This window comes from Pagrus major, chromosome 15 (genome assembly GCF_040436345.1).
Source record: "Pagrus major chromosome 15, Pma_NU_1.0".
Lineage (NCBI taxonomy): Eukaryota > Metazoa > Chordata > Actinopteri > Spariformes > Sparidae > Pagrus > Pagrus major.
This window is the reverse complement of record NC_133229.1, coordinates 28,775,854-28,799,139: the sequence shown is the minus strand read 5'-3', so window position 1 is coordinate 28,799,139 and position 23,286 is coordinate 28,775,854. Positions and strand designations below refer to the sequence as shown.

General features: G+C 41.3%; 1 protein-coding gene and 1 long non-coding RNA gene across 3 annotated transcripts in view; one reads left to right on the top strand and one right to left on the bottom strand.

Annotated features, from left to right (window-relative positions):
- Positions 1–5,394: 5,394 nt before the first annotated feature.
- Positions 5,395–19,478, top strand: LOC141008909 (uncharacterized). Of its 2 annotated transcripts, none has more exons than XR_012180106.1 (3): positions 5,395–5,579; positions 14,926–15,057; positions 19,161–19,478. It is a non-coding gene; the product is annotated as an uncharacterized lncRNA (long non-coding RNA). The 2 variants fall into 2 exon arrangements; XR_012180105.1 differs by having other exon boundaries at positions 18,950–19,478.
- atrnl1a (attractin-like 1a) overlaps positions 15,177–23,286 on the bottom strand; it is a 267,713-nt gene continuing 259,603 nt past the window's right edge. The window contains exon 30 of the mRNA XM_073481267.1: positions 15,177–16,844. Coding sequence (XP_073337368.1) covers positions 16,723–16,844 — 122 coding nt within the window. The 3' untranslated portion in view covers positions 15,177–16,722. The remainder of the gene's footprint in view (positions 16,845–23,286) is intronic.

Genomic DNA, 23,286 nt, shown 5'->3' with positions numbered 1-23,286 from the left:
TTGTTTGGTTTTTTTTGCATTGCAGCTGTGTGCTAGAAACGGTGATCTACTATACGTGTTAACTCAGTTTGGCTTTGTGTTCCCTTTGGGGGTAGTTGAAAAAAAAAAAGGGATTTAAAGCTTCTGTGTTGCTCACTTAGGGCAGAAATGAGAAAATACTCGAGGACTACATTCAAGTAAACCACAGCTTGTGGCTTTTTGGAAACGTAATGTAAATTAGCATCGATTTTCAGAGTCGTCAGATCTGTTTTCACCCACGTCTGTTTGTGTGTTGAGGCTATAGGTGGGGTCTTTCGCTTAAAAGTCACAGTCTGTTCAGTAACGGCTACATTTTATCACTCGGGCAGCCTTTTAGGTGTTATTCAGTCTCCTCTGTGATTTGTGTATGTTTTGATAATGACGTGATCTGGTGTTTTACATTTTTTAGGAAAGATCCACGTGGATATTTACCTGACAGAAAAAAAAAGTCACTCGAAAGCCTTTTTTCCTTTTTCAGGGTGAACACCGACAACTTAAAACATCGGAGAAGTTAAAAACATCTGCGCCCAAACTGTCTCTAGTGTAGCTCATACTGAACACACACCGCCGCTGGTGAAAGCACACACGCAAAGACCCACAAACACATACTGCACACTTTCACACACTCAGACAAAAACAGTCAGAAACACACACAGCAGCAGGCGTTCTGCTCCCCTTTTTTATTTGTGCTCCTGGTTTTTGCCAACAGAGTGATACTCAGAGATCACAGGACAGAAGGCAACACGCTGCTGTGGATGGCTCAGTCCACTTCACTCATTAGTGATTGTACATACTTGTAATTGTTAGAAGTCCACGCCATGTTCAGTGTTTCTCTATGACGGTGACAGAGAAGCCGCTGCAGTTTCACCTTAACACTTTTTGTTTTTTCTTTTTTTAGTTTTGATGTATTTTTCTGCACTGCGTCTACAAAAACAAGAGCTGAGGAAAAATAAATAGGCTTATTGTTGTAGAGTATATTGAACAGTGACTCACACCTCCATCGCCCCCCAAAAAAAACTCAAAGCTTCCTTTTTCTGTCAGTTCAGTGTTACGACTTATTGCCTCAACTGTGAATCTGTCCACGCGTGTTTGGAGGAAGGAGCTTTGATTTGAAGTTGACCGTTTGCTAAGCCCTACCAGCCTGAGTTAGCCTGCTGTCACAAGCATAGCATGTGTGCAGTTTACCATAATAACTGTGGCAGAGCAGCAGAATAATTAGTAAAGTGAACAAACACACTTCTAAATTTAAGCTAGTGATCATCAATTTTGAAAGAAACTGGCAGTTACTGCAGCTAATAAATGGATATCTATATGTTGATTGGAAACTTTTTATTGTTTACAGCTTACTCATTGGAAAATGAGGACACTCAATCAGAGTTTTCTTTTTACGCACTTGATGGCTACATCAAATTAGCATATCTTGCTAACTCAATACCTCAATATAAACAGTGCTGAAGCTAACAGGTCCAGGGCTAACAGGTAGCATTCGATGATCCTTGTTGAAGAAAATGGAAATGAAGGACAATAGCGTTATAAGGAAAAATATGATAGAAATATAATTTGTATTGTTTTGTTATAAGTCCATTTAAATCATTTTTATAGAAAACATAGTTGGACAAACAGGATGAATGTGTGAAAAGGGAAACAGGCCTCGGTATCTTTGGTAAACATCCTCAAACTCAACAAAGAGAAGAAGAGAGCAGCTATTAGCTTAGAGATTAGCTTTGGATCATTAGCCTCATGCTCCATGCTATTCTTTTTTTTTTACTTAAAATATTGTAGTTAGCTATAGTAGCTGTGCTAACACTAGTAGCCAAGAACTGTTGAAGCCATTCCTTCCACTTTTGCTCTGACATTTTTGTTTCTGGGTGAAAAACAACCATCTGTGAAGCTCGGTGGATACAGACGACGTCAGCATGTTGATTGGACCGTGAAGCCCAGAAAAAATCTGCTTTAACAATCATTGCTTGACGGAGAGGGTTTATCAAACGGTCAATCCTGTCTTTTTTAACGAATCGGGCTCAAACATGTGACATGTGACTTATGTACCGTCTGTAAAACGTCAAAGCATTTTGTACGTCTGCTCCTGAGGACTGCTGGGTGATTAAAAAAAAAAAAAAAAAAAGCCACAGCATCGCAGCCACGTTCAGTTCTCAGATGTCGTCTCATCTGTTTTCATCACGGAGGCATACGGTTTCTCCCCACAGGAAATACAAAACCTTTCACTTCCCTGCGACACACACACACACACACGACTCAGACGTTTACACACACATCGCCGTGGCATGTTCGACGAGTTACTTTAGCCACTCGGACACTGACGGGAGCATTTATGACACGCTGCTTGGGTTTATGTAGCTCCTCAAAAACATGATTAATGTATAGTAGATCTTCAATGTTATTTACCGAGCATTAAACATGGTATATGCACTGTATGTACTTGGCTGAAACTATAAAGTGGACAAATAAATGTCTGATGATATTCTATTCCAGAGCATTGTGAGCTATTTTGACATTCAGATACATTGAATAAGCCAGAATATTGTTTTTTATAACAACCTGTGTGTATATTTCTCCCAGTATGTACATGACTATGGAATATTATTGCATCTGAGAAAGAGGATATCAATGTAACTCTCCTTCTGTAGTTAAATAGGCCCATCATGATGTTGCTTAAATATTGTATTGATTTCTGGGGCGAAGATTTGAACTTATTTTTCTACCTTTTTATTATTTCTTTGTTGGATGAGTTGAGGTGAACGAGATGGATCGGCCGCAGATGGATCAGATTTTATGTGTCCAATTTTTTTAAAAACTGTTTCCTTGCTGTCACTGTGATCATTTCGGTTTCACTGCTGAAATGATCACAGGGACGACAACTACAAGTCGAGCAAAAGAGAAAAACGATGCATTGTGATTTGGACGGAAATAAATCAGTGTTTCAGAACAAATATATTCTGAATGGGATGTGTTGCCGTTTGGAGTTGCTGCACGACAAAAACTCAAACTGAGACTGATGAGACATTTCTCTGTGTTTTTACATGTCGTCTGATCATTTTATAGTTGAATCCCAGTGTCATGTCGTCACTGGAGTATGAGATGAAAAGTTTATAGAGACGGTTTCCACATGTGAGAAGGTAAATTTCACATGTGACATTTTCTTTCCACATGTTCAAATTTTAGCTGACGTGTGAAAAGAGTAAATAAGGTCCGGAAAAAATTCATTTCACATGTGACGATGCAAAATTTGACATACAACATTTTTGCCCGGGCAGAGCAGTCACCTTTCTTTGAACCCTCAGCGGGCCTCAAAACTCCTGATGTAAGGATCCCCCTATCGGACAAAAAAAGTCCAAAGTTTGCTGTCCATCTCCATCACATCTGTTGTTTGAAAAATACCCAAAAAATTGCTTTTTTGGTGACGCAGACTCCCTCAGATATCCGGCATCATTAACTTCTTAGCTTGTGAAAATGTAAAATCTATTGTACAAAAGTTATGATTAAAAACTGTTAAATCACCCAGACTGTTTGTGCGTGGTGTCATTTCACTGAACGACCATGAGAAGAAACAATTCAGGTGACATGAAGGATTAAAGAAAAGTCTGAGGTCGTCCGGGGAGAAGCCTGATAGGATCTCAGGAGTTATTATGTTGCTGACCTCGGGTTACCAAGCCAGAGGAAAACGTAAAGAGCAGAGAGAGAGATGAGAGCGGATAAAGAAAGAGTCATCTGAGGTTTCTGACATCTTTTGAGCTTTTGGCCAAGTGGTATGATGTGGAGGGGTCACATCGTGCCGGCTGAGTGCTCGGTGATACCACTCAATGCTGCAGGAAGAGAAACGCCAGGTACACGCTGCCCGGATCGATGAGGAAATGTTCGCCTGCAAGCAACTCGGCTGCGTTCTCCTTCGATTTGAATCTATTTGTACTTTTATTGACCTGCTGCTGCCTCGATACCATTTAAGACACAGGTAAAATAGTAGCATTAGAAAGTCTCTGGGGTTGTGAACCTCTTATACTATCAAACAACATAACATTAATTTAATTGGTCGTTACAGTTTAAAAAGCCACTTTGGTGGAATGAATTGAAAAAAGCCCCCAAAAAAGTCAATAAAATAACATAAACTGTTGAGATGTTCATTTATTCAGTCTCACATCACAGTTGCAGGAAGGCTGAAATCAATTCTCATCCAATTTGCACCTGCAGAACAAACAGCAGTCAATCAGCTTAAACAAAAACAAAGAGCTGCTGCCAGGCGGCAACCGTTCAACTCATTTTACCTTTCAGCTCGGGAAGAAAGGAACCGACTAATAATGTGTCAATCAAAAATATGAATGAATGCGTTCAGACGTCTGTTACTGACGGGCGCAGGAGGTCGGGTGGAGCAGCTGGGGATGTGAGGAACCAACGGGCTCCAGGGGGCCCCGGGCAGCCCACCATTAGCATTAGAGTGTGAACTGTGAGGTGGGCGGAGCTAAACTGGACCACTTTAAATAAATAATGCACGATTCATCCATTAATCCATGTATAAACACTGAAGGTAGGAAGTGAGATGATGGCAGAAGAACAAAAGTTACAGACGAACTGAGCGAGGCCGTCTTTGTTCCTTTCATTTGGGTTTTTAAATTTGAATTTACATGTTCTGGCCTCAGCTGGCAGCCGCCGCTGTCAAAGTCACGTCTACTCAAAGACTTTATTTTTGTCATTGACAGGCCGAGGTTGTTATTCTCGTTCAAGGAGAAGTCTCACTCTGAAATCACCGCGGCCTCGTCTAGATTGTCAAAATCAGAAAAATATGCAGCCGTGACTTTTTGAAATAAATTCTCGCTCGCAGTTCCTCTCTCCGACTCTCTGGCTCACATTTCCACCGTGGTATTTCTGCAGCGACTCACCTCTTGTGATATTTCAGAACTGGATTTCCCATAAGAAATAATCATTCACACACCAAAGCATGTAAATATACTGCAGGTCCAAAGTTAAAAAAATACCAGAATTCCCCTTTATCGTTTCATAAAACAGCTTATGTGCTAAAGTGGGACACGTTACAGTCCAGTTTACAGCAAAGACAATATTATATATCATATTATATGTTTTCTTTGAGCATTAAACAACATTTATATTAATAATAATAATCAACGTGTGTCAAAGTGTGTCTGGGAATCTGATCCAATTCAAAGAACCAGAAAACAAATGTAAAAAGTTCAGACAAACTCATTTATTTAATTAATTACATTTTAAATTCAGACTTATTTATTTAGTCATGTCCTGTTGGCTGAATGGACACGTAGAGTTGATGCGTGATGATGACGTCACACACTCGCTGACGTGAAGCTCCACCCGAGGAGGACGTGCAGTGAAGCAAATCAAACACACCTTTCAAGCCACGCGGCCGACAGGTGCATGCTGGGATGTGACCGCAGCGGGCTGCGCTGTTAGCTGCCTGCTACTTTAACTCTTACTGTCAGCTCGTTAGTGTGACGTGTGTGTAATGACACGGAGAACAGGTGAACAGGTGAACAGGTGTGGAGGTCGGACTTCACCGTGTGATACACCTGAGACAGGTGAGTGCACCAACACGCTGACTGATGCCGCCACGAACTGTAGTGTGTGTGTGTGTGTGTGTGTGTGTGTGTGCTGGTTTATGGCTCACAGGTGTTTTATTGGTATTAATCGGACTCCCTGTTTGATTTATGGAGCTACCTGTCCCTGTCGCACCTGCTGCAGAGTCCACATCCTGTCGTTGCTCCTGTTGTCTGTAGGTGTGTGTAGCTGCTGCAGCTCTCTGTGGTAAACTCTGGTGAAGCTCGGCCCATAATAAGGAAGCTGTTGTACATGTTAATAGGGAGTCTGCTGCATATTCTGCTCAGTGTCTGAATATAGAAACTGAGTTATTATAACGAGGTCTGCTGGATGTTGGTGGTGATGATCCTCTGAAGAGAAGGTGCATCACAGGTGGACTGCGGCTACGGATTGTTTTCTCTCCTGTGTTTATGATTTGAGAACTGGTGAAAAAAAAAGTTATGTATTTATTTTTTCCATCTGTGAAACATGAAAAAAAATAAAGAAATAAAGAAAAAACTATTTTTATGTGTAAAACCAAATGAAAAGAAAAGTTTTGTCAGGAGAATGTTTAGTTTTTATTGAGAACATGGGGGAGTGGTGCACTTCAGCCCCTTGTGGTCGAAATTAGTATTACATAAACAAATTCTCCTGACAAACTTTTATTTTTAATTTGGTTTCACTCTTTTTTTTTTCCAGGAGGAAAAAAAATGGATGTAAAAAAATTAAAGGAACTTGGAAAGGTTATGCTGATAAATGCAGAAGATAAAACAGTTTAGCTGAGACTTAGAAAACGGATCAATAGCTTCTGTACGAAGTGGCCTCTGTTGTTTCAGACCTTTTTTCTTCCCTTTTGCATTATTTTTTTGATTTCCACCTCCTTTTATCAGAAGATATCGTGCAGCAATCCCCACTTTTTGACATCTTATAAGAAAAATCTAAGTGTAAGTGTCGGCTGTTTTAAAAAACAGGACACCGTGAGTAAGCTGAGAGCTGGAAAGTTATTAATTAGAGGCACTCTTCTTACCATTTCATGGAAAAATGTCCATGAGTTGAATAGAACGGCCCATTTATGGCTCAGTGTGTCATGTAAAATGCTGTTGATGGTCGTTGACACGGAGGCCGTCTCCTGATGCGTCTCTGACATTATGAATAATACATTAATGTAAAAACAGAAAAAGGGGTTGATGGGAAAATGGTCTGACGTGTTCGCGTCACCGTCATAAAATGTAAGAAAATGAGTCTGACATTTGAATGTACTTTCTAGTCATAATTTCCCATTATCTTTCAACACAGTCATTAGACTAACTGCATGTCCTCGCTGCACCACAGTCACAGTGATTGCAGCGTAACCACATTTGCCAAAAATGTATTTAGTTTGGTAAGTGGCCATAAATGTCTCATCGCTTCAGGATTGGAGTCACTGCTGATAAGTTTCTTACTTTACTTCTGACACTTCAGTGCACGTTACAGATAAATAATCTTATACGTCTAGATTTATTTGTGATGGAGTCATTCTTGACCATGATATTGTCATTTTTAAGTAAGTCCGGTCCGTGAAGGACGCACTGTGGATCGGACTTGGCTCTGACTCGTCGAGGCAGGACATCTGGGGGTGTCCTGTGTGGTGGATGCTGTGAGTCATGTGGGCTGCCACTGACCATCTGGAGGACGGGAGGCAGGCTGGAGCTGTTCGGTTGTTTGTGACATGTGGGGAAGAAAAATAAGTTGATTTCTGCTCCGTGCACGAACGTTACATCTCCACATCAGTAAGGCCAACACACTCGGACTGCTGTTACTGTGAGTCTTTAAGTTGTGCTGTTGTTGTGTGTTTTCTTAGGTTAGCTTTCTGAGTGTAGCTCGCTGGCTAACTTCGCTTCAAGCTTCCGAGGCTGCACACAGAATAAAGCTGCTCTGTAGTCTGGTGGTCCGACACATTACAGTTATTGATCGGGGATGATACCAACATTAGGGAATAAATATTATGATCCTGACGTATCGGCTCATATACACACATTTGTCCAATGATCCCTCAAATTTGGTTATCAAACAATTGTGACAAAAATATGCAATGCAGGCAGGATGTAGATGAACAATAAACTGTCGTCTTAAATGACATCAGTGGACTGAAACAGTGAACTTAAATAATTATAAATCACCGCAAGCATTTTTTTCTGCACTGTTCTTTAAAACCAAAGTTAGAAGGCCAGAACAAGGTTGTGGTCATACCGCTTTTGTCCACAGGGGGCGCCAAATTCAAAAAAAAAAATGAAATTTCCTTGTAGCTGCTTTAATTATGTGAAAACATGAATAACTGACCATAAAGCACATTTTCACAGTGTCCATTTTTAGCTCTGATACCTTAATAATGACATGATACTTTATATTATAATATTCATAATGTCTCTGTATATATTTGCATTAAGAGGCCGTACTGTACTTCTGTTATACAGCTGGCAGCTGCTGACGTGTTTTCAGACCTGAACGTGAACAGAGGTGTAGACACATCGATACTGAGGACACCAATAATAGATGAGGTGTGAGATGAAAAGAGAATAGAATGAATGAGATGACTTTATATCAACAGATTGAAGGAGGATTTGATTAAAAAAAAAAAAAAGACAGTACAGCATTTTTAATGAAAACATCAAAGCACCGTGTCCTAACCTGCCGTATGATTAAAGACTTTCAATTAAAATTCAATAACCATCCAGTCATATCTTTTTCTTTGTTCAGATATAATATCAACAAATGTACGTCACTCTTTCTCTCATGTAGGAGCAGGAACAGATTCAAACAGCGCTTCCTTCCTCCCGTTTGTAAAATTAGCTCATAGTGTCACTCAACTACATTACACAACCCTGGAATTAAACCCCCAGAGCGTCAAAACACAAGTGTAAAGACAGCTATCAAATATTAGATCCGCTGAATGTGGGGAATTGGATTTTTTGATAGCAGGCTGCATTTCACATGCAGAGATTGAGCTTATTAAGAGTCATTAAAGTCCTATTTTCTTACTGTGGAACGGCGTCGGTGGATGTGAGCAGTATGAGCTGTGATTGAAGCTGTAGAGCACAGTCAGGTATTACCTGCTGTTTGTGCAGCAGTGATGGAGAAAAGAGATAATAAGGAGTGGGGGTTGGTCAAACATGCAAATTACTTTTTTTTATAGTAAACCGACAAGAATGAGCTTCCTCTCTCCATGTCCAAGTCATTTTAGTTGGTAATCGACTCGTCATATTCTTATTTTCTTGCAGTAAGATTATTTAAACCTGTTTTTTTTTTACTAATCAACGTCTAATTGAAGTATTTCCTAAAAATCTAAAGGTGAATGAAATAGATTTCTGTTAGAAACCAGTGTTTGATTTTTAATGCTCTTCGATCAGGATTGGGATGACGGGAGAGAGAACTGTCTGGTATGTTTGTTTGATCGGCCTGTATAAAGACCAGTGATCAAATCATTTAGATCAACTATGTGATGATCAATGGGAGCACGCTCATATGATTCTATATCTCATTGTAAAAAAGAAAATGTGAGGCTTTTGACGGACCCGATGTTTAAAATGATCAGATTTGTATTGCTGGTTTGTTGCTGGATGGTCAGTTCAAAGTGCATTTCTGATTTTCAGCTCAGATTTGATTTTCTGACAGCGTCTGTGTTGCAGGAGGCCACATTAAATCCTATATTTGAGCTGCTGGCAACTTTAAAAGATGTTTTAAGACTGTTTGCGTTGATATTTCCCTGTGTCCCTGTTGTGGGGATTTGTAGTTGTAATCCAATAAGCACCTTGACTCCAGGTTGAAGGTTCTTCAGGACAGATGATACTGTGTGAATAATAACCAGAGTAAAACTGAACCAGCCTCGGCGTTAGAACTGACCCTGGAGCTGCAGTCTCATCTGCTCACACTCATAACAAGTCTCCTGATATTATATATTTTTTTTTTTATAGTTTATCAATATCAAAGCTCTATTCATTAATGGACAGTTTAGAAGAGGAGGTCATAAAACTTCACATAAACACGTTGGGTCTCCTGACACCAACATGAATTAACGTCTATTAATGCCTCACGAGGGAGTCGCTGTGCAACGCGCTGAGGTCCTGTGTGACCAATTCATGTCACTATGACGAATAGGTTATGAATACTATTAGATGTGTTTGTGGTAATCATCTCTGGTTCTTTACAATCATCGTTTAATTAGGGAGGTTGTTTACAACTCTGATGTCTGAAGCATTCTGGTGTAAAACAGACAGTAACAGGGACATAAGCTGGGTTTTGTTCAGGTCAGATTATTTATATGTTTACTAAAAGAGATTAAAAAGTGGAGCAACATAAATATTATCATCTGTGTCGTAAAGAACAAGGCTGAAAAAGCCCCAAAACAACGATGTAGTCGGTGATACTTCCCTAGCCTGTCTGTGGCTGTCCGAGCCCATCGGTCCTCACCGACGACAAGTTTCACTACATACTGCAAAATAACATTTGGAAGATCTTATTTTATTTTATACAAAATTTAGGTTTCACTATTTTATACACAATCAAATTTTGGAAGATTTTATTTAAAAAAACATTTTTTTTTTCCGTATTTCTTTTCTTTTTTTGTGACACAGTTCACTCTGCACCAACAAAATTGTATTTTCTGTCATATTATTAGTCCGAGCCTCACAAACCACACAACCTTATTTTGAACCACAGAAGACCTCAAAGTTTCCAAAGATCCAACATGGCAGGGAACAGTGTGCCACATGGGTCCAGAGTTGCCATACCAGGTTTAGCAACAGAACCGACCCATCACCTGCAACTACCTCAATCCTCTCTGGGCCTTTATTGGTCTTCCAGAAAGGTATCTGGCTCTGGGTTCTCCCTCCATCCCTCAGTTTAAAATGCTTTATTGTTTTTTTTTTTTGGTGAACTTGGCTGAACAAAAACTTTGATAGTGGGTCAAAAAAATAATCTATCAATCACAGAACAGAGAGTAAAGTGTATAGAAATGGAAACAAAGGAACAGAGATGACAGCGTGACACTAAATGTTTCCTCCTGAATGAATAAAAGAAGCAGGAAACTGGTCACTTTGACCCGTCAGCCTCCTGCTGTGGCTACTGCCCACACAACCTGAAGCAGTGTGTCAACGGTTTCACTCCTTCTCTTCCACCCTTCATGCCTTTGCACTTTGTGTGCTGAGACGAAACAGAAGGGCCCTCTTTGTTAGCGCAGAAGGCCACTTATGACGGCACAATGCATGCTGGGATTGAGTAGAGGACGGCGCTGACAGGGGCGACATTCTTCACAGCATTATAGAAGCTGGTGGTTTGGTTGTGTGTGTGTGTGTGTGTGTGTGTGTGTGTGTGTGTGTGTGTGTGTGTGTGTGTGTGTGTGTGTGTGTGTGTGTGTGTGTGTGTGTGTGTGTGCGTTAGTAGGGAGGCGGAGGACAGCGGTGTGCTTTGTAATCCTGTGTCGGCCCCCGCGGCTGACTCGGTCACTCGTCCTCAGACTGCGGCCCAAATTACCCGCTGCAATTGGTGCGTAATGGCATAAAGATTGAGGTCTGGATGGGGCATCAATCACAAGGACGTGGCTCAGCTGACCCTGAGTCCTCACAGATAGGGAGGCGAGAGGAGGAGGAGAAGGAGGAGGAGGAGGGATGAAACAGTGAGACGGGTTGCAGAGCTGGAAAAGCAGTACGTATGTCAGTGGTGACTGAATGACAGGTAGCTTACTCACCACATGATACACAGCACGGACAAAACAAGGACAGAAGACTGGGGCAGAGGTGACGCAGGGTTGATTGTGCTGATTTAATCGAGGATTCATTCCAGGCTTAATGTTGTGCTTATGTCTCCAGTTTAGACTTGAACTCAAGCCAAATATAATTTATTCTTCTCCCGGCTGAATGGCATCTCTGTGTAAACACGTGGAAATGAAAAATCCAGATTCACTGTCTACTGTGGCCTGTGTTGATGTATTTACCTTCCATGTTTGTGTCATTGAGGTACATGTTGAGCCCTTTAACTGCATGTTATCGCAGCCACAGTGTTAAAACTTTCCTCATGGTACCGACTATTTTACAAAATCCATGTCGTAGCAGAAAGTGACAGCGGTGACGGTAATAAAAAGCTGTGCACCTCTCACCTCCAGTCTTCAGGAGCGGTACTGTTGGTCGGTCGGTTCACTACTTTGGTCTCAGCTCTGTGGTGATCCCCCGACTTATAGTGCCCTCACCAGAGGGTTGAACATTATTATTTATGGCCATGCACCTGCAAAACTAATGACCTGTCAACCTCCGCTGTACTTCGTTTCATAAGTATTAATGTTAGCATGCTAGCAGGTTAAACCAAGATGGTGAACATGGCAAATATTACACCTAGTAAACATCAGAGTGTTAGCATTATCATTGTGAGCTGATGTGTGGCTCAAATCTGTGCAGCAGCTGCTATCTTGGTTGTGGACTCACTTGTTGCTAGAGATGGCCTGTGTGTGTCTGACTGTGTAACACCACGAACAGAGTCGAGATCAGAAATGATCCATATTGGCCAACAAACAGCATCTATGCAAGAGAGACCTTGCGGATGCCGTTTTCTCCCCTCTACATTTGTAGTTACTGGTGCAAGAAATTGCTGAAAGGCAGCGTGGTCAGTGTCCATCACACAACCCATCGTACTGAAACCAGCAAATATTGATAATATTAAAACAGTAGGTTCAGTTTAAAGAAGAGTGAATGAGGTTAAATTGAAGAAAGGCAGGTCAGTGCTTGTGATCCTGGGTTGTCGATGTTGAACGCAAAAACTGTGGCATCACATTAATCTTTTGTTTTGGCGCTGAACGCTCCACTGATCGTAACATCTTCCCCTGGAGATGTCGGTTGGTGTGTTTGCACATATGTGAACATGTGGGACTCATGTCAGAGACGTGCACGGCTCTTTGTCTCCATTTTCTACCAGAGGCTAACGACAGTACAACAGATGTTAAGGGTTTACCAAAACATTCCCATGTAGCTTCAGTCCAATAGTGGCAGCATGTCATTAATTTTACAAGGCAGGTCCCTGTCTTCTCTCCGTCCTCTTTGTGTGTTTGTAGTCTCTTTGTTGTGTTGGAGCGTCGAGCACCTTATATTGACTTTACACTAAAAACACAAGCCCACCTTTCATCCTCAGAACTGGTTTTTAGAGCATCTTAGATCAGGATAAAAAGGAAAGTGCACCATTTCCTGCCGCCTCTGGCGTGCAGGTATCGAACAAAGTGGAGATGCCAGCAGCCCACTTAATGCTAAATGCTGCAGTCTTTTATCTTGAGAAAAAAATATAGTGAGCTGAGAGCATAAAAAGGAGCACTTATCTCCTCCTGGTCACTAATGGTGGTGACAGTAGCAGCATTGGCCTCATGTAATGTTCAGAGAGGCCTTTCAAGTTCCAGAGGAGACTTTCAAAGAATGAGTCAACAGCAAAAGTCAGAGAAACGGCGTGAGAAGAGCCTTCAGTCATACAGATTTGTGCCTTTTGTCAAAATACAATCTATCATGTTTGATTTGGTTTCCAGACCGCATTAAGTTCAGCTAGTAATTTTATTCAGTATGGAAGTTATGGCCGATTCACAGCTCAGTGAGCATTATGTCAGACTTGCACTGGTTGGAGGATAAGGCATTTTAAGGTAACAGTCGACATATGCAAATGATTACTGACATGAAAGCATTGTTTACGCAGCTTTTTATTTACCACTACATCACCGACTGTGAAGGATTTTGAAATGTGGCCAGACAGCCGAGCGCTGCAGCCACTCCATCCTCCGCCGCTGCTTCCCTGGAAAGAAATGTATGTTGGTGTTTTCTGGTTATAGTCGCGGATTTGCATAAAAAAGTGTCTTAATTCTTAAAGATGTTGAGATCACCTCGGCAATCCAGCCCCCACTCCGTCATGACGAAGGATGTAATCCCTGGTCTGTTTTAAAAGCCCACAGCAGATATTTGTTAGTGGAGCACCGCAGACATAAAAAGACTGGACTGATTTTTATATGTTTCTATAAACTGCATGTGTACGTGGCACCACATCTGTAAACAAAGTCCCACTGCAGTGCCCACCGCACATTAAAGTATAAATATGTGTGTGGAGAGCCGGGCCTGGTGAGACACTGCTGGATGCAGTGCAGCCATTTTTAACGTTAGGCCTGAGTTTGACAGGACAAAAGGTTCGCTGGAAACACACTGACGACGATGCTCCAAGAAAGAGGTCATTAAAATCACAATGTTTTATCCCCGTGAGAATAAATGTGCTCCGCGAGATTGTTGGTTGTGCAAAGTTGACAGTTGGGCTTGAGAGTGTATCCAGAAGAAGACGGTTGATCTTCTGGCTGCTGGAGATGATTCAGTGCATTCAGTGTTTGTTAATTACCAGACCTTCATGTCACGAGGCGGTTAGCATGGCGGTTGAGTTGGAGGCGACAATGTGACACAGTTGGAGTTTGTGTTTCAACATTCGTAAACGTGACACGAGGACGGGGTAAAGAAATTTCCTTGATACTATAAATTATAGAAAAATGTCTTGTCATTCGATACCAAATTTGAGTACCTAAGGAGTTGATCTCATCAGCGTCAGTTAGCCAGATAGCTTGTAGCATGCTTGGTGTGCCAAGATCTAATACTGCTGGTGATTGGCTGCCTCGAGACATGCAGGAATAACGGTTCATGCCCAGAGACGGGGCTCACCACGTGTTTGTGTAATGTAATCTTTAGTCAAGGTATTGATACCCAGATTGTTTTAACGATACGCAGCCCTGCGTGACACCAATGGATATTTCTAAGGAGTGTACAGGACAATTTCCAGACGTGTTTGTGGTGTGAAAAAACTTATTTAACAGAAAGTCAGACCATCAACAGCTCATTGGTTGGCTGTCTTGACTTTGATCTTGTGATTCTTCTTCTCAAAGTGCTTTTCCAAATGATAAGTCACAATAGCTCTCTATGTCATAACTTACCCTGGCTCGAGATAACGTTACCGAACTAGCTCTTTGAATCCCTCACCCTCTACAGCAGCATGTATCTCCTCCATGTGTCTTCCTGACTAGCAGCGATGTGATCTTTGTTGCCTTTCTGGAGGAAATGTTCTCACACGGAGCTTCATGTTGACATCTTGTAGTCCAAACAGAACTTCTACCTCTATAAATGACCAACCAATGGACCAGTGGTGCCGCTCTTTGGCTCGGTAAGCTTAAAGACAATGTTAACAGATCATCAGTTGTAATTGTGTTTGGTGCAGTGAGTGTTGAAGGTAATAATCCAGACTGTGAACTGTGACTGTGTTATTATGTTAAATGTAAATGTCGTGCTCAGTGTTGTATCCTTCTGTTTGTCTGTTCAGGTTGCTGAGCCACTCTTGATGAAACTCTATCAGCAGTATCGGATGGCCGAGTCCATAATGTTGGCTGAGCTCGTCATCTGGCCCCTCTGACATCCTGAGAACACGGATCGATACGATCCCACAACACCAGAGGTAAGAATACACACAGTGCATCAGATCCAATTACCATACGAAGCTGCATCAAAATGTTTTAATTGTAAATGTACAGATTTATGCTCATATGGACACAAACAGTGTGGTGAGCTGCCCTTTGTTAATAGAACAACAAGCTGGTGCAAAATTACATGAAAACAAAACGCCTGAATGCAAACAGTCAGGCTCCATACATGGACAAAACATGTGCATAAAGACATACCTCTACTGTGTATGTGCATGTAAAAGTGACTTTACAATATTTAATAAAGGTTTAACACAATTGGTAAAGGGAAAACCTTTTTTGGACATCACACCAAACTTGCTATGATATGCATAAAATATATATTTTGGAAACAAAAAGAGGAAAAAAGCAACAAAAAAAAAAGGATGCTGCACAGACGAGCTGCGTAAAATCAATTATTTAGTTGTTTAAAAGCAAAAATCCGTAGTGCATTTTGTAAAACTTTACTAAATTATTGTTTTAACTGTAATTTGCATAATTAATAAATATTAGATAAGGAGATATGTTACATAAAGTTCAGAAATAAACATGTATGGCATTTACTGGAGGTCATGAGCAAAGATGCGTATGTTCACAGTAAGAAATGAATCATAGACGTATGAATACCATCAGTAGTATGTGTGATGATACAGACCTTGAGCTTACATCGCAACCCAGAATAAACATCATGTTTGGATGATCAGTTGCATAATATTATCCCACAGAGGGTCCTAATGTACTGGTAAAGCATTTCACTTATAGTGCATATACAGACGTGTTTAAGGCCCAAAGTTTACAGATAATGGACCCTTTTTCATTACAGAGGACCTGAGCAGATATCAAAAATGTAGAACTTGAAGGGAAAAACAAGAATGACATTTTTAAAGAACACATTTCAACAGTTGCATCCAGATGTTCGTAGCAAGATGCAGTTCCTCAACATCTCAACAGTAGTAGTCTTTTAAATTCCCAGGAGAGTTTCGCCTCAAGCAAATCTCTTTGTCACTGAACGACCCCCCCCCCACTACAGTGTTGTCATTGATCTAGTTAGGTCCATGTTGTTTCCAGCATTGCTCCTGAGCCCAGTGGGTTTCCAAGTCAGGACTTCATTTCAGCTCAGTTAATTTCAGCTCAATATCTTTCACGGGAGCTCAAAGCCATTTAGTTTGGTTTATTAGTGTAAAACAAGTGTTTCTCTCTGTCAATATGGCAGACTGCATGACAGACAAGTAGAGCCCCGGAGAGGCGGAGCCACATGGCATTGTAGTGGAAACGTCTGCCAGCTCTCAGTTAATGTCTGACCAAAGCTGTGGCGTAGAAACATTCTCCTCCAGCGTTTCCAGCGTTTGTTTTCCTGGCTCATTAGGACCAACATTTACACACAAGGGACAAAAAAACATGATGAGGTTTTCCATCTGATTCAGGCATAGACAGGGACCACGAGTTCATTTTTTTCCCCCAGTTTGGTTGCCTGTTGATGAGACAGTGGAAACATTTCCTCTTCTTCCAAGCTGCTATCAAAGAACCAGCCAACCAGTTTTTTGCAGCCCTCTCCCTTTGTTTACAGTGCGTCCCCTCCCTCTAAAGTCAATGTGAATAGCTCCACTGAAATTTCCCTCGGGCCCAGTTGATATGTTGTCTCCTCGTTGAGGGCATCCAGTTCATACACAGGTCCCTTGGTGGTGCACGATGTGTTTGCGGTGCTTCAGACCCAGGCCTCTTTCTTTGAAGTCTGTCGCTCGCTGTTGTGATGTGTCTACCAGAGCACTGGCTATAGCAATACCTGGAAACCCAGAGAGAGAGCAGAGTTAGAGAAATACTGTGTGTATATATATTTTCATTTAAAGCCCTCCAAAGGATTTCAGTTTTATTATAGGTGGTCTGTTGAGGTGACCACCTGTAGTGGCTACTCTACTAAGCTGATATGGTACGATTGGTGAATGTAAGACACACTGAATAGAAAAGCTTATGCCTTTGTATCGTATGAAATATTCTCCACTTGCACAATGTTGTGTATTTGCTTTATGAATTGCACGTCCTTTTGCTTCCCCTGCCAACTCTACAGAATACGTCTAGTTATTTTAGAGCTTTTTCATCCCTAACTTCATTAAAATACTAATAATCGGTATCAACCCTGAATAAAGCCATATCGGTCGACCCATATTAGCTAGCCACACGCAAACGTTAGGTTGCTATGGCTCGTTTGCTTGGAACGGTAGACTATTAACAATATACAAAGTGAAGTGTTTTAACTTAGTTACGGATGAAAAAGCACTGAGATAACTATAGACGTATACTGTAGAGAAAGCACCAGAAGCAAAAGGACGTGCATTTTGTAAAGCGGATATATGTCACTACATTGGAGAAGAGAAGAGAAGTGGAGAATGTCTTATCGTGTCTTCTATATTATTATCATTATTATTATTATTAAATCAAATGTGTTTCTCCCCTTACCTGCATAGCTGTAGTAAAGAAACTAAATACATCCTCTCCGTATGTGTGCAGAATTTTAACATATCGGCCAAATATTAACAACCTTTCTCTCCCCGTAGGCCACCTCTGAAAATCAGATCATCAGTGAGCACAGAGAATATTTACACTTAGAGCGATGAATGTGAAAACAGACTCGGCACATACATCATTGTACACACTAAAGCTCAGACATTAACTGTCGGAACAAAAGGAGAAAAACATTATTGGCTATAGGGGGATAGTTTTGAAAGCAATTATAAAAGGATGACTCAGTTCTCAGTTGATTTAAAAAAAACATGACTATCAAAGAAATAGCTTTTTAAGTAAAATCGGATTCATATTTATTCCTTTGTGTGTGTGTGTGTGTGTGTCACTGTAAAACGTGTTTTGAAAAGTGCAATGTAAATAAAATTATGCCTGAGCAACTTGGGGCACAGAACAGAATAGACCGAAGTAAAGCAAAGAGGCAGAGCTGAGGATGTAGGAGAAACACTGATGAATTCAGCCTGGGACAATGAGTGACAGGTGGAGACACGTCATCCTACCAGCAGACACCTCCACACAACACTCAGAAAACGTTTTATCAACGTCTCTCCAGCCAGTGTGGAAGACAAGTAGGCCAACGCTGAGGTCACTGAAGCACATCTCCCACCATCCTGTCTTTCTCTTCCCTATTTCAGTCCGACTCCCTCTCACCATCCAGCAGGATGTCATACCTCTCTCTCAAAACAACTTCTGTACGTGATGTTTGACTCGTCCTCCACAGCAGGGCTTATAGAACGCAGGCCGGATGCAGCAAGGCATCAGATGCCTCCGAGCATTGTGTTACCTTGGCAGTAGCTGCTGTTGTTAATGTGGATTTAGAGTCATGGCAGCTCTTGCGAGCCCAGCTAGTCCTGTCTTTCCCTCCCGACAACCGTGGGCTTGACAATGCATGGTCATTACGACAAGAGCTCAATCTGCCGGTATGCAGGAGCCAAATAAACAAAACAGGCAAACAGTGGAGGGGAATCTGCTGCGCTCTTGATATGATTTGGATGCAGGATGTTTTCAGCATTTCACACTCAAGTGATTCTTGGGATTTTTTTTAGTGGGTGGAAAGGGGAAAGCCGATTACACAGTCGCTGTGCGTGTGTGTGTGTGTGTGTGTACGTGACTCGTCAGGTTTATGTGTGTAACTGTGTAAATACTGAGGGTGTGTGCATGCACCTGTGCACATACATATTTTGCAAAGTTCTGACACAGCAGGCCATGCAGACAGATATGGCAGCCAACAGTTATGTGCTCTCTTCATCCAAAACGTTGGAGGGAAGGTGATTGGTTAGCTGCACCTGTTCTGTTGGAATATGGTTCATTATGGCTGTTTGTTTCACTTTGGCACTGGTTCTATAGGTGTGTTTGTTTTGGCTTCCACAGACAATACCTCAGGGCCCAGATACACCAAACTGAAAATCAAAGCACCAGCAGCAACGAAGGCCGACTGTTGCGCTGCCTCATGTCGCCTGTGTCTCAGCCAAAAAACCTAAAGCTCCACTCAAGGGACTTTCTTTTTACTTCTCCATTTATCTTCTTCTGCACCGATTCACTTAGCTGAACAGCGAAACAGAGTGATTTCTCTCACCAACAGGCTCCGTCGCCAGCTCTACATGCTCTGCCTGCTGATAGGACGCCGACGAGGGCCAACTAGCACCAACGGTGCAGGACACACGGCAACCGCTAGGGCCACAGACGTGCACCAACGGCCTCGTCATCTGTGTGTCGGGCCCCTTAGATTTGGCTTTTTGTTGCTATTGTAATTTGTGATTTAAATAAACACACGCATAAAAGTTTGTGTAGTGCCACTTCACTTCAGTGCCATCGAATGCCATTTTCTCTTTGAGACTGTTCTGGATTTTAGCAACCTGTAACTGTTTACATTCTTAAATAAAAACTAAATGGGCCATTTTATAGATTTTTGTATCCTTTAGACTCAATATATTCACACTCGTCTATGTTTAAGCCATCCACATATAAAAGTCCAGATCCCCAAAGCCTTTCCACATTTTTTTTAAATGAGGTGCCCAGAAGACATCATTTTATAACTTCATAGGATTCAACATTTTCCCACAAGAATTTTCTATCTGTGTCTTTGAAACTAAATGTACCTCGAACCTCTCACTTTCTTTAAGGCTAGAAAAAAGTACAATTGGTAAGAGCTGAAATGATTAGTCGATCTAGTGAAAACACAAAATGTACATATATCTTTGGGTTTTGGACTGTTGCCATACAGAACAAGAGTTTGTGATAGACATAACAATCAAACTGTGACTGAATGAAACTGTCTATTGCAGTCCTATAATTGGTAAAACACACTCTCGTGTCGTCATCGAAGAAACATATAATGTACGTAATCAGTTTTTTTCCCATTAAATCTAGAAACTAAATTTGTTTAATCCCCAGGACCAAAAAAATAATTTGATTGATCCTTTATTTAATGAATTGGTAGATCTATTAGTTTTATTGTGTTATTTTTCTTTCTTAATATACATTGATTCATACCTTGTTTACAATATTTGTTATGTTTTGCATGTATGTTATTTATATGTATGTAACTTATTTTTTAAGTAGTCAGGGGGAAATTACTGATGTTTCAGTTATGTGATTGAAAACTTCCATTACAAAATTCACACTATGTTTGATATTTACACAGACAATAGGCGGGGCTTGTGATTATTCCCCCTCAGTCAGAAAAGACAAGAAATGGAAAAGTTTAAAAAATGACCGACAGATGACAAAACGGAATAGACAAGGGTAGATCAGGGAAGGAAACGACATTTCAGACATTATCTAACTTCATCTGCTCTGATCAGACAGACAGCTGTCTGTAACCTGACTCCTTTTATGGGGAAGACTTGAGGCCAAGAAAAAATGCAACACAAATGCCATCAGTTATCTCCCATCGCTCCACAAGGCCTCAAAGTCAGTAGTGTCTGAACGAGATATTTAACACCAGCTCTGATATAATAACAGCCAGTTCTAATGAAAGAGAGAAGACAAAGACTGGAAAACTTCAAGTACACAAAGATCCTAATTCATTTCTAATGTGACATCCGAAATATTCTTTCCGTCAAAATAACTTTCACCTTTGACAAATTGCCGTCATAATTGTGTTGATTTTTCCGGGTGAACGCACACATCTCCATTTGCAAAATTAAATTGGTCAAAAGTAATCAAATTATGCTGCAGGTGAGTGCAAGTGCTCATTTGCCGCCGTGGCGACCAGGCGCGTTAATGTGATTGTTTTGTCAGGTGAGTTGACGCATCATTAACCCGCCCCTCACCCCCCCTTCAATCCTGATAGACTAATGGGGTCATTAGCAAGAGACTAAATTCCCCTGGAACAAATATCGGCACAGGTCTGATGTGGAAAAGTGGAGCTGCAGCTGGAAAACATCTGTGACGGGAGGAGCCCCTCTCGCTAACCCAGTGACAAACCTCGCAGCCAGGCCCTCCTCTCCTTCTAAACATCAAAGCTCGACTTCTGAGTTTGTGCTCGCCCTCAATGAGGGCACCAGGGATGGTAGCATGCTAAGGATCCAGTATAATAGTAAACAGAAAAATACCACAGCAGCGTCTGTTCCGTGAAGCAAAGAAAAGAAAGAATCAAACAAAAGTCAAACAAACAGTAGCACATTGATATTCAAATATTTACGCATCTGCGAGGCACTCATTCCACGTTTTAAAAGACCAGAAAACATGACGCACAACTACGACTGCTTTGATGCTCGCATGTAAAATTCAGGTTTGATCCTGACTAACTAGGATGCCTTTCATTAACAGCACATTGCAGTGCTCAATAAAGTCTTTTCTTTATGCTTGTTTGAAGATTGCAGGAGGAAAAATATCTCCAAATTACCTGGGATTCATATCTCTAGAATAAGATCTGATCAAAGAGGACAACAAAAAGGCAGAAAGATATCTCCAAAAGGTCACATTTTAAAATTTGGGATTTATGCGGCTACATCATTAAAAAAACAAGGCAGCAGCACAGTTCCTACACACTTGGTCCTCATCGGGGTCCTGACCTTGCCTCGACTTTTCTTTCCTGTTTTTTGGTTGTTTCTGATCCAATTTGTCAGTAAGACCTTGATCTGAATTGATTATTATACTAACTTAAAACAGGTTCATCAATCATTTCGATGGCACCTTTTTTTTCTTTTTTAATGACAGTTTTTTGTTTTGTTTTCATTTTGAAACTAGACTCTACGACAAAGAGCAAGAGGCTAATAAAACTAGTAAGGTGGAGGCAGCAGCTCAGTATGATCAGACCCTCCTGTCCTCCCAATAAATACATGATTTTACTGAGTGTAAATATCACTGAGTATTAGACTAAAAGTCAACAAGCAGACAGATTGAAGGAGGAGAGTCCATCTCAGCGGGGTGGATGGTTTCAAACACAGAGACGATATAAGTATTGGAGATCCATTACGGGTCAATAGAGCCGAGTTTCTGAGCGCTGCCCTCCGATTCCTGTCAAGCAGCTGTCCAGTCAGACACCCAGAGGGAGACAGTGGGACACAGGAAGGAGGCTGTGAGGAGGTCGGCGCAGAGCGAGGAAGAAAAGGACACCGGTGCTACAGCAACGCTTACAGGCCAGTGGTCACAGACGGACAGAGAGAGGCCAGGGAAGACATCCAGGACGTCTTCAGCCGAGCTAAAAACAAAGACTAGAGGCAGAAGGAAGATATTTCCGACGACTCCACAACCATCTTAATAACCTTTAATCTGGTTGACTAGCCAGTTATCCCAAATAAACAGGGTAATAAACTTTTGTTCATCATAATACTTCTCACGGTGTGGGAAACGGACTACTTCTACAAGACTTTTGAGATATGCCAGGAAATAATGCCATCTCCTCTTAAAATGTTGAACAAGTCATTTTAGACTACAGATTCCACCTGCTTTTACTCTTTGAGATAACGGTTCTTTTCACACAGAGATCGCACAATACTGCCACAAAGATGACCTTCCTTTACGCCGCCGTGGTTTATTTACACTGAACAACACAATGGTGGTATAATGTCGCCCCAGATAGCATTTGGCGTTTTGGAGTCTCGTGTGATGTATTAACTAATGCTACGTGTCCACAGGATCCGTTGTTTCTACGCTTTCCATTCATCATTATGAAAGCAGTCGTGCATGCAATGCATTCTGGTAGCGTAGTGTTGCAAGTTGAGAGTCCAGGCTTCTTTACGCAAATCAGGAGCGTCTAGTGCGACTCGCCCCTTCTGGAAACAAACTATAAAAACTGTTGTCAAGTTGAAATGAAGACAGATTCTGCTGCTGCACGGCTCATTTCTCACCATAAATATCTTTTACATTTCAGCGAACTCCTTTTTTTTTTTCCCTGTAATATAAGAGAGCTTCCACACGAGTCGCCATGGTCAGGTCAGGTTTGAAATCTCAGATTAGACGAGTGAGGTTTGTCCAAGCAGGTGCAGCCAGCATGTTTTTGTGTGGTTGTCTGTAGGTGTAGCAAGCACAACTGTAAAGCAGCAAAAGCCCTTGCGTCCAAAAATGTCATACAGCGTTCTCTAAACAGTGGTATAATATGGCAAAAACAATCATCGGCTGTTCCTGTAACAGTATTTGGTGGTTGATCTTGTCTTCTGCTCGGAGATGAAGAAGCTCTCTGACCTCAGTTTTCAGACATTTTTGGTTGCTGTTCTTCTTCTTTGAATTCGATGCTAACTGTTGCAAGCTGCTTTCTAAAT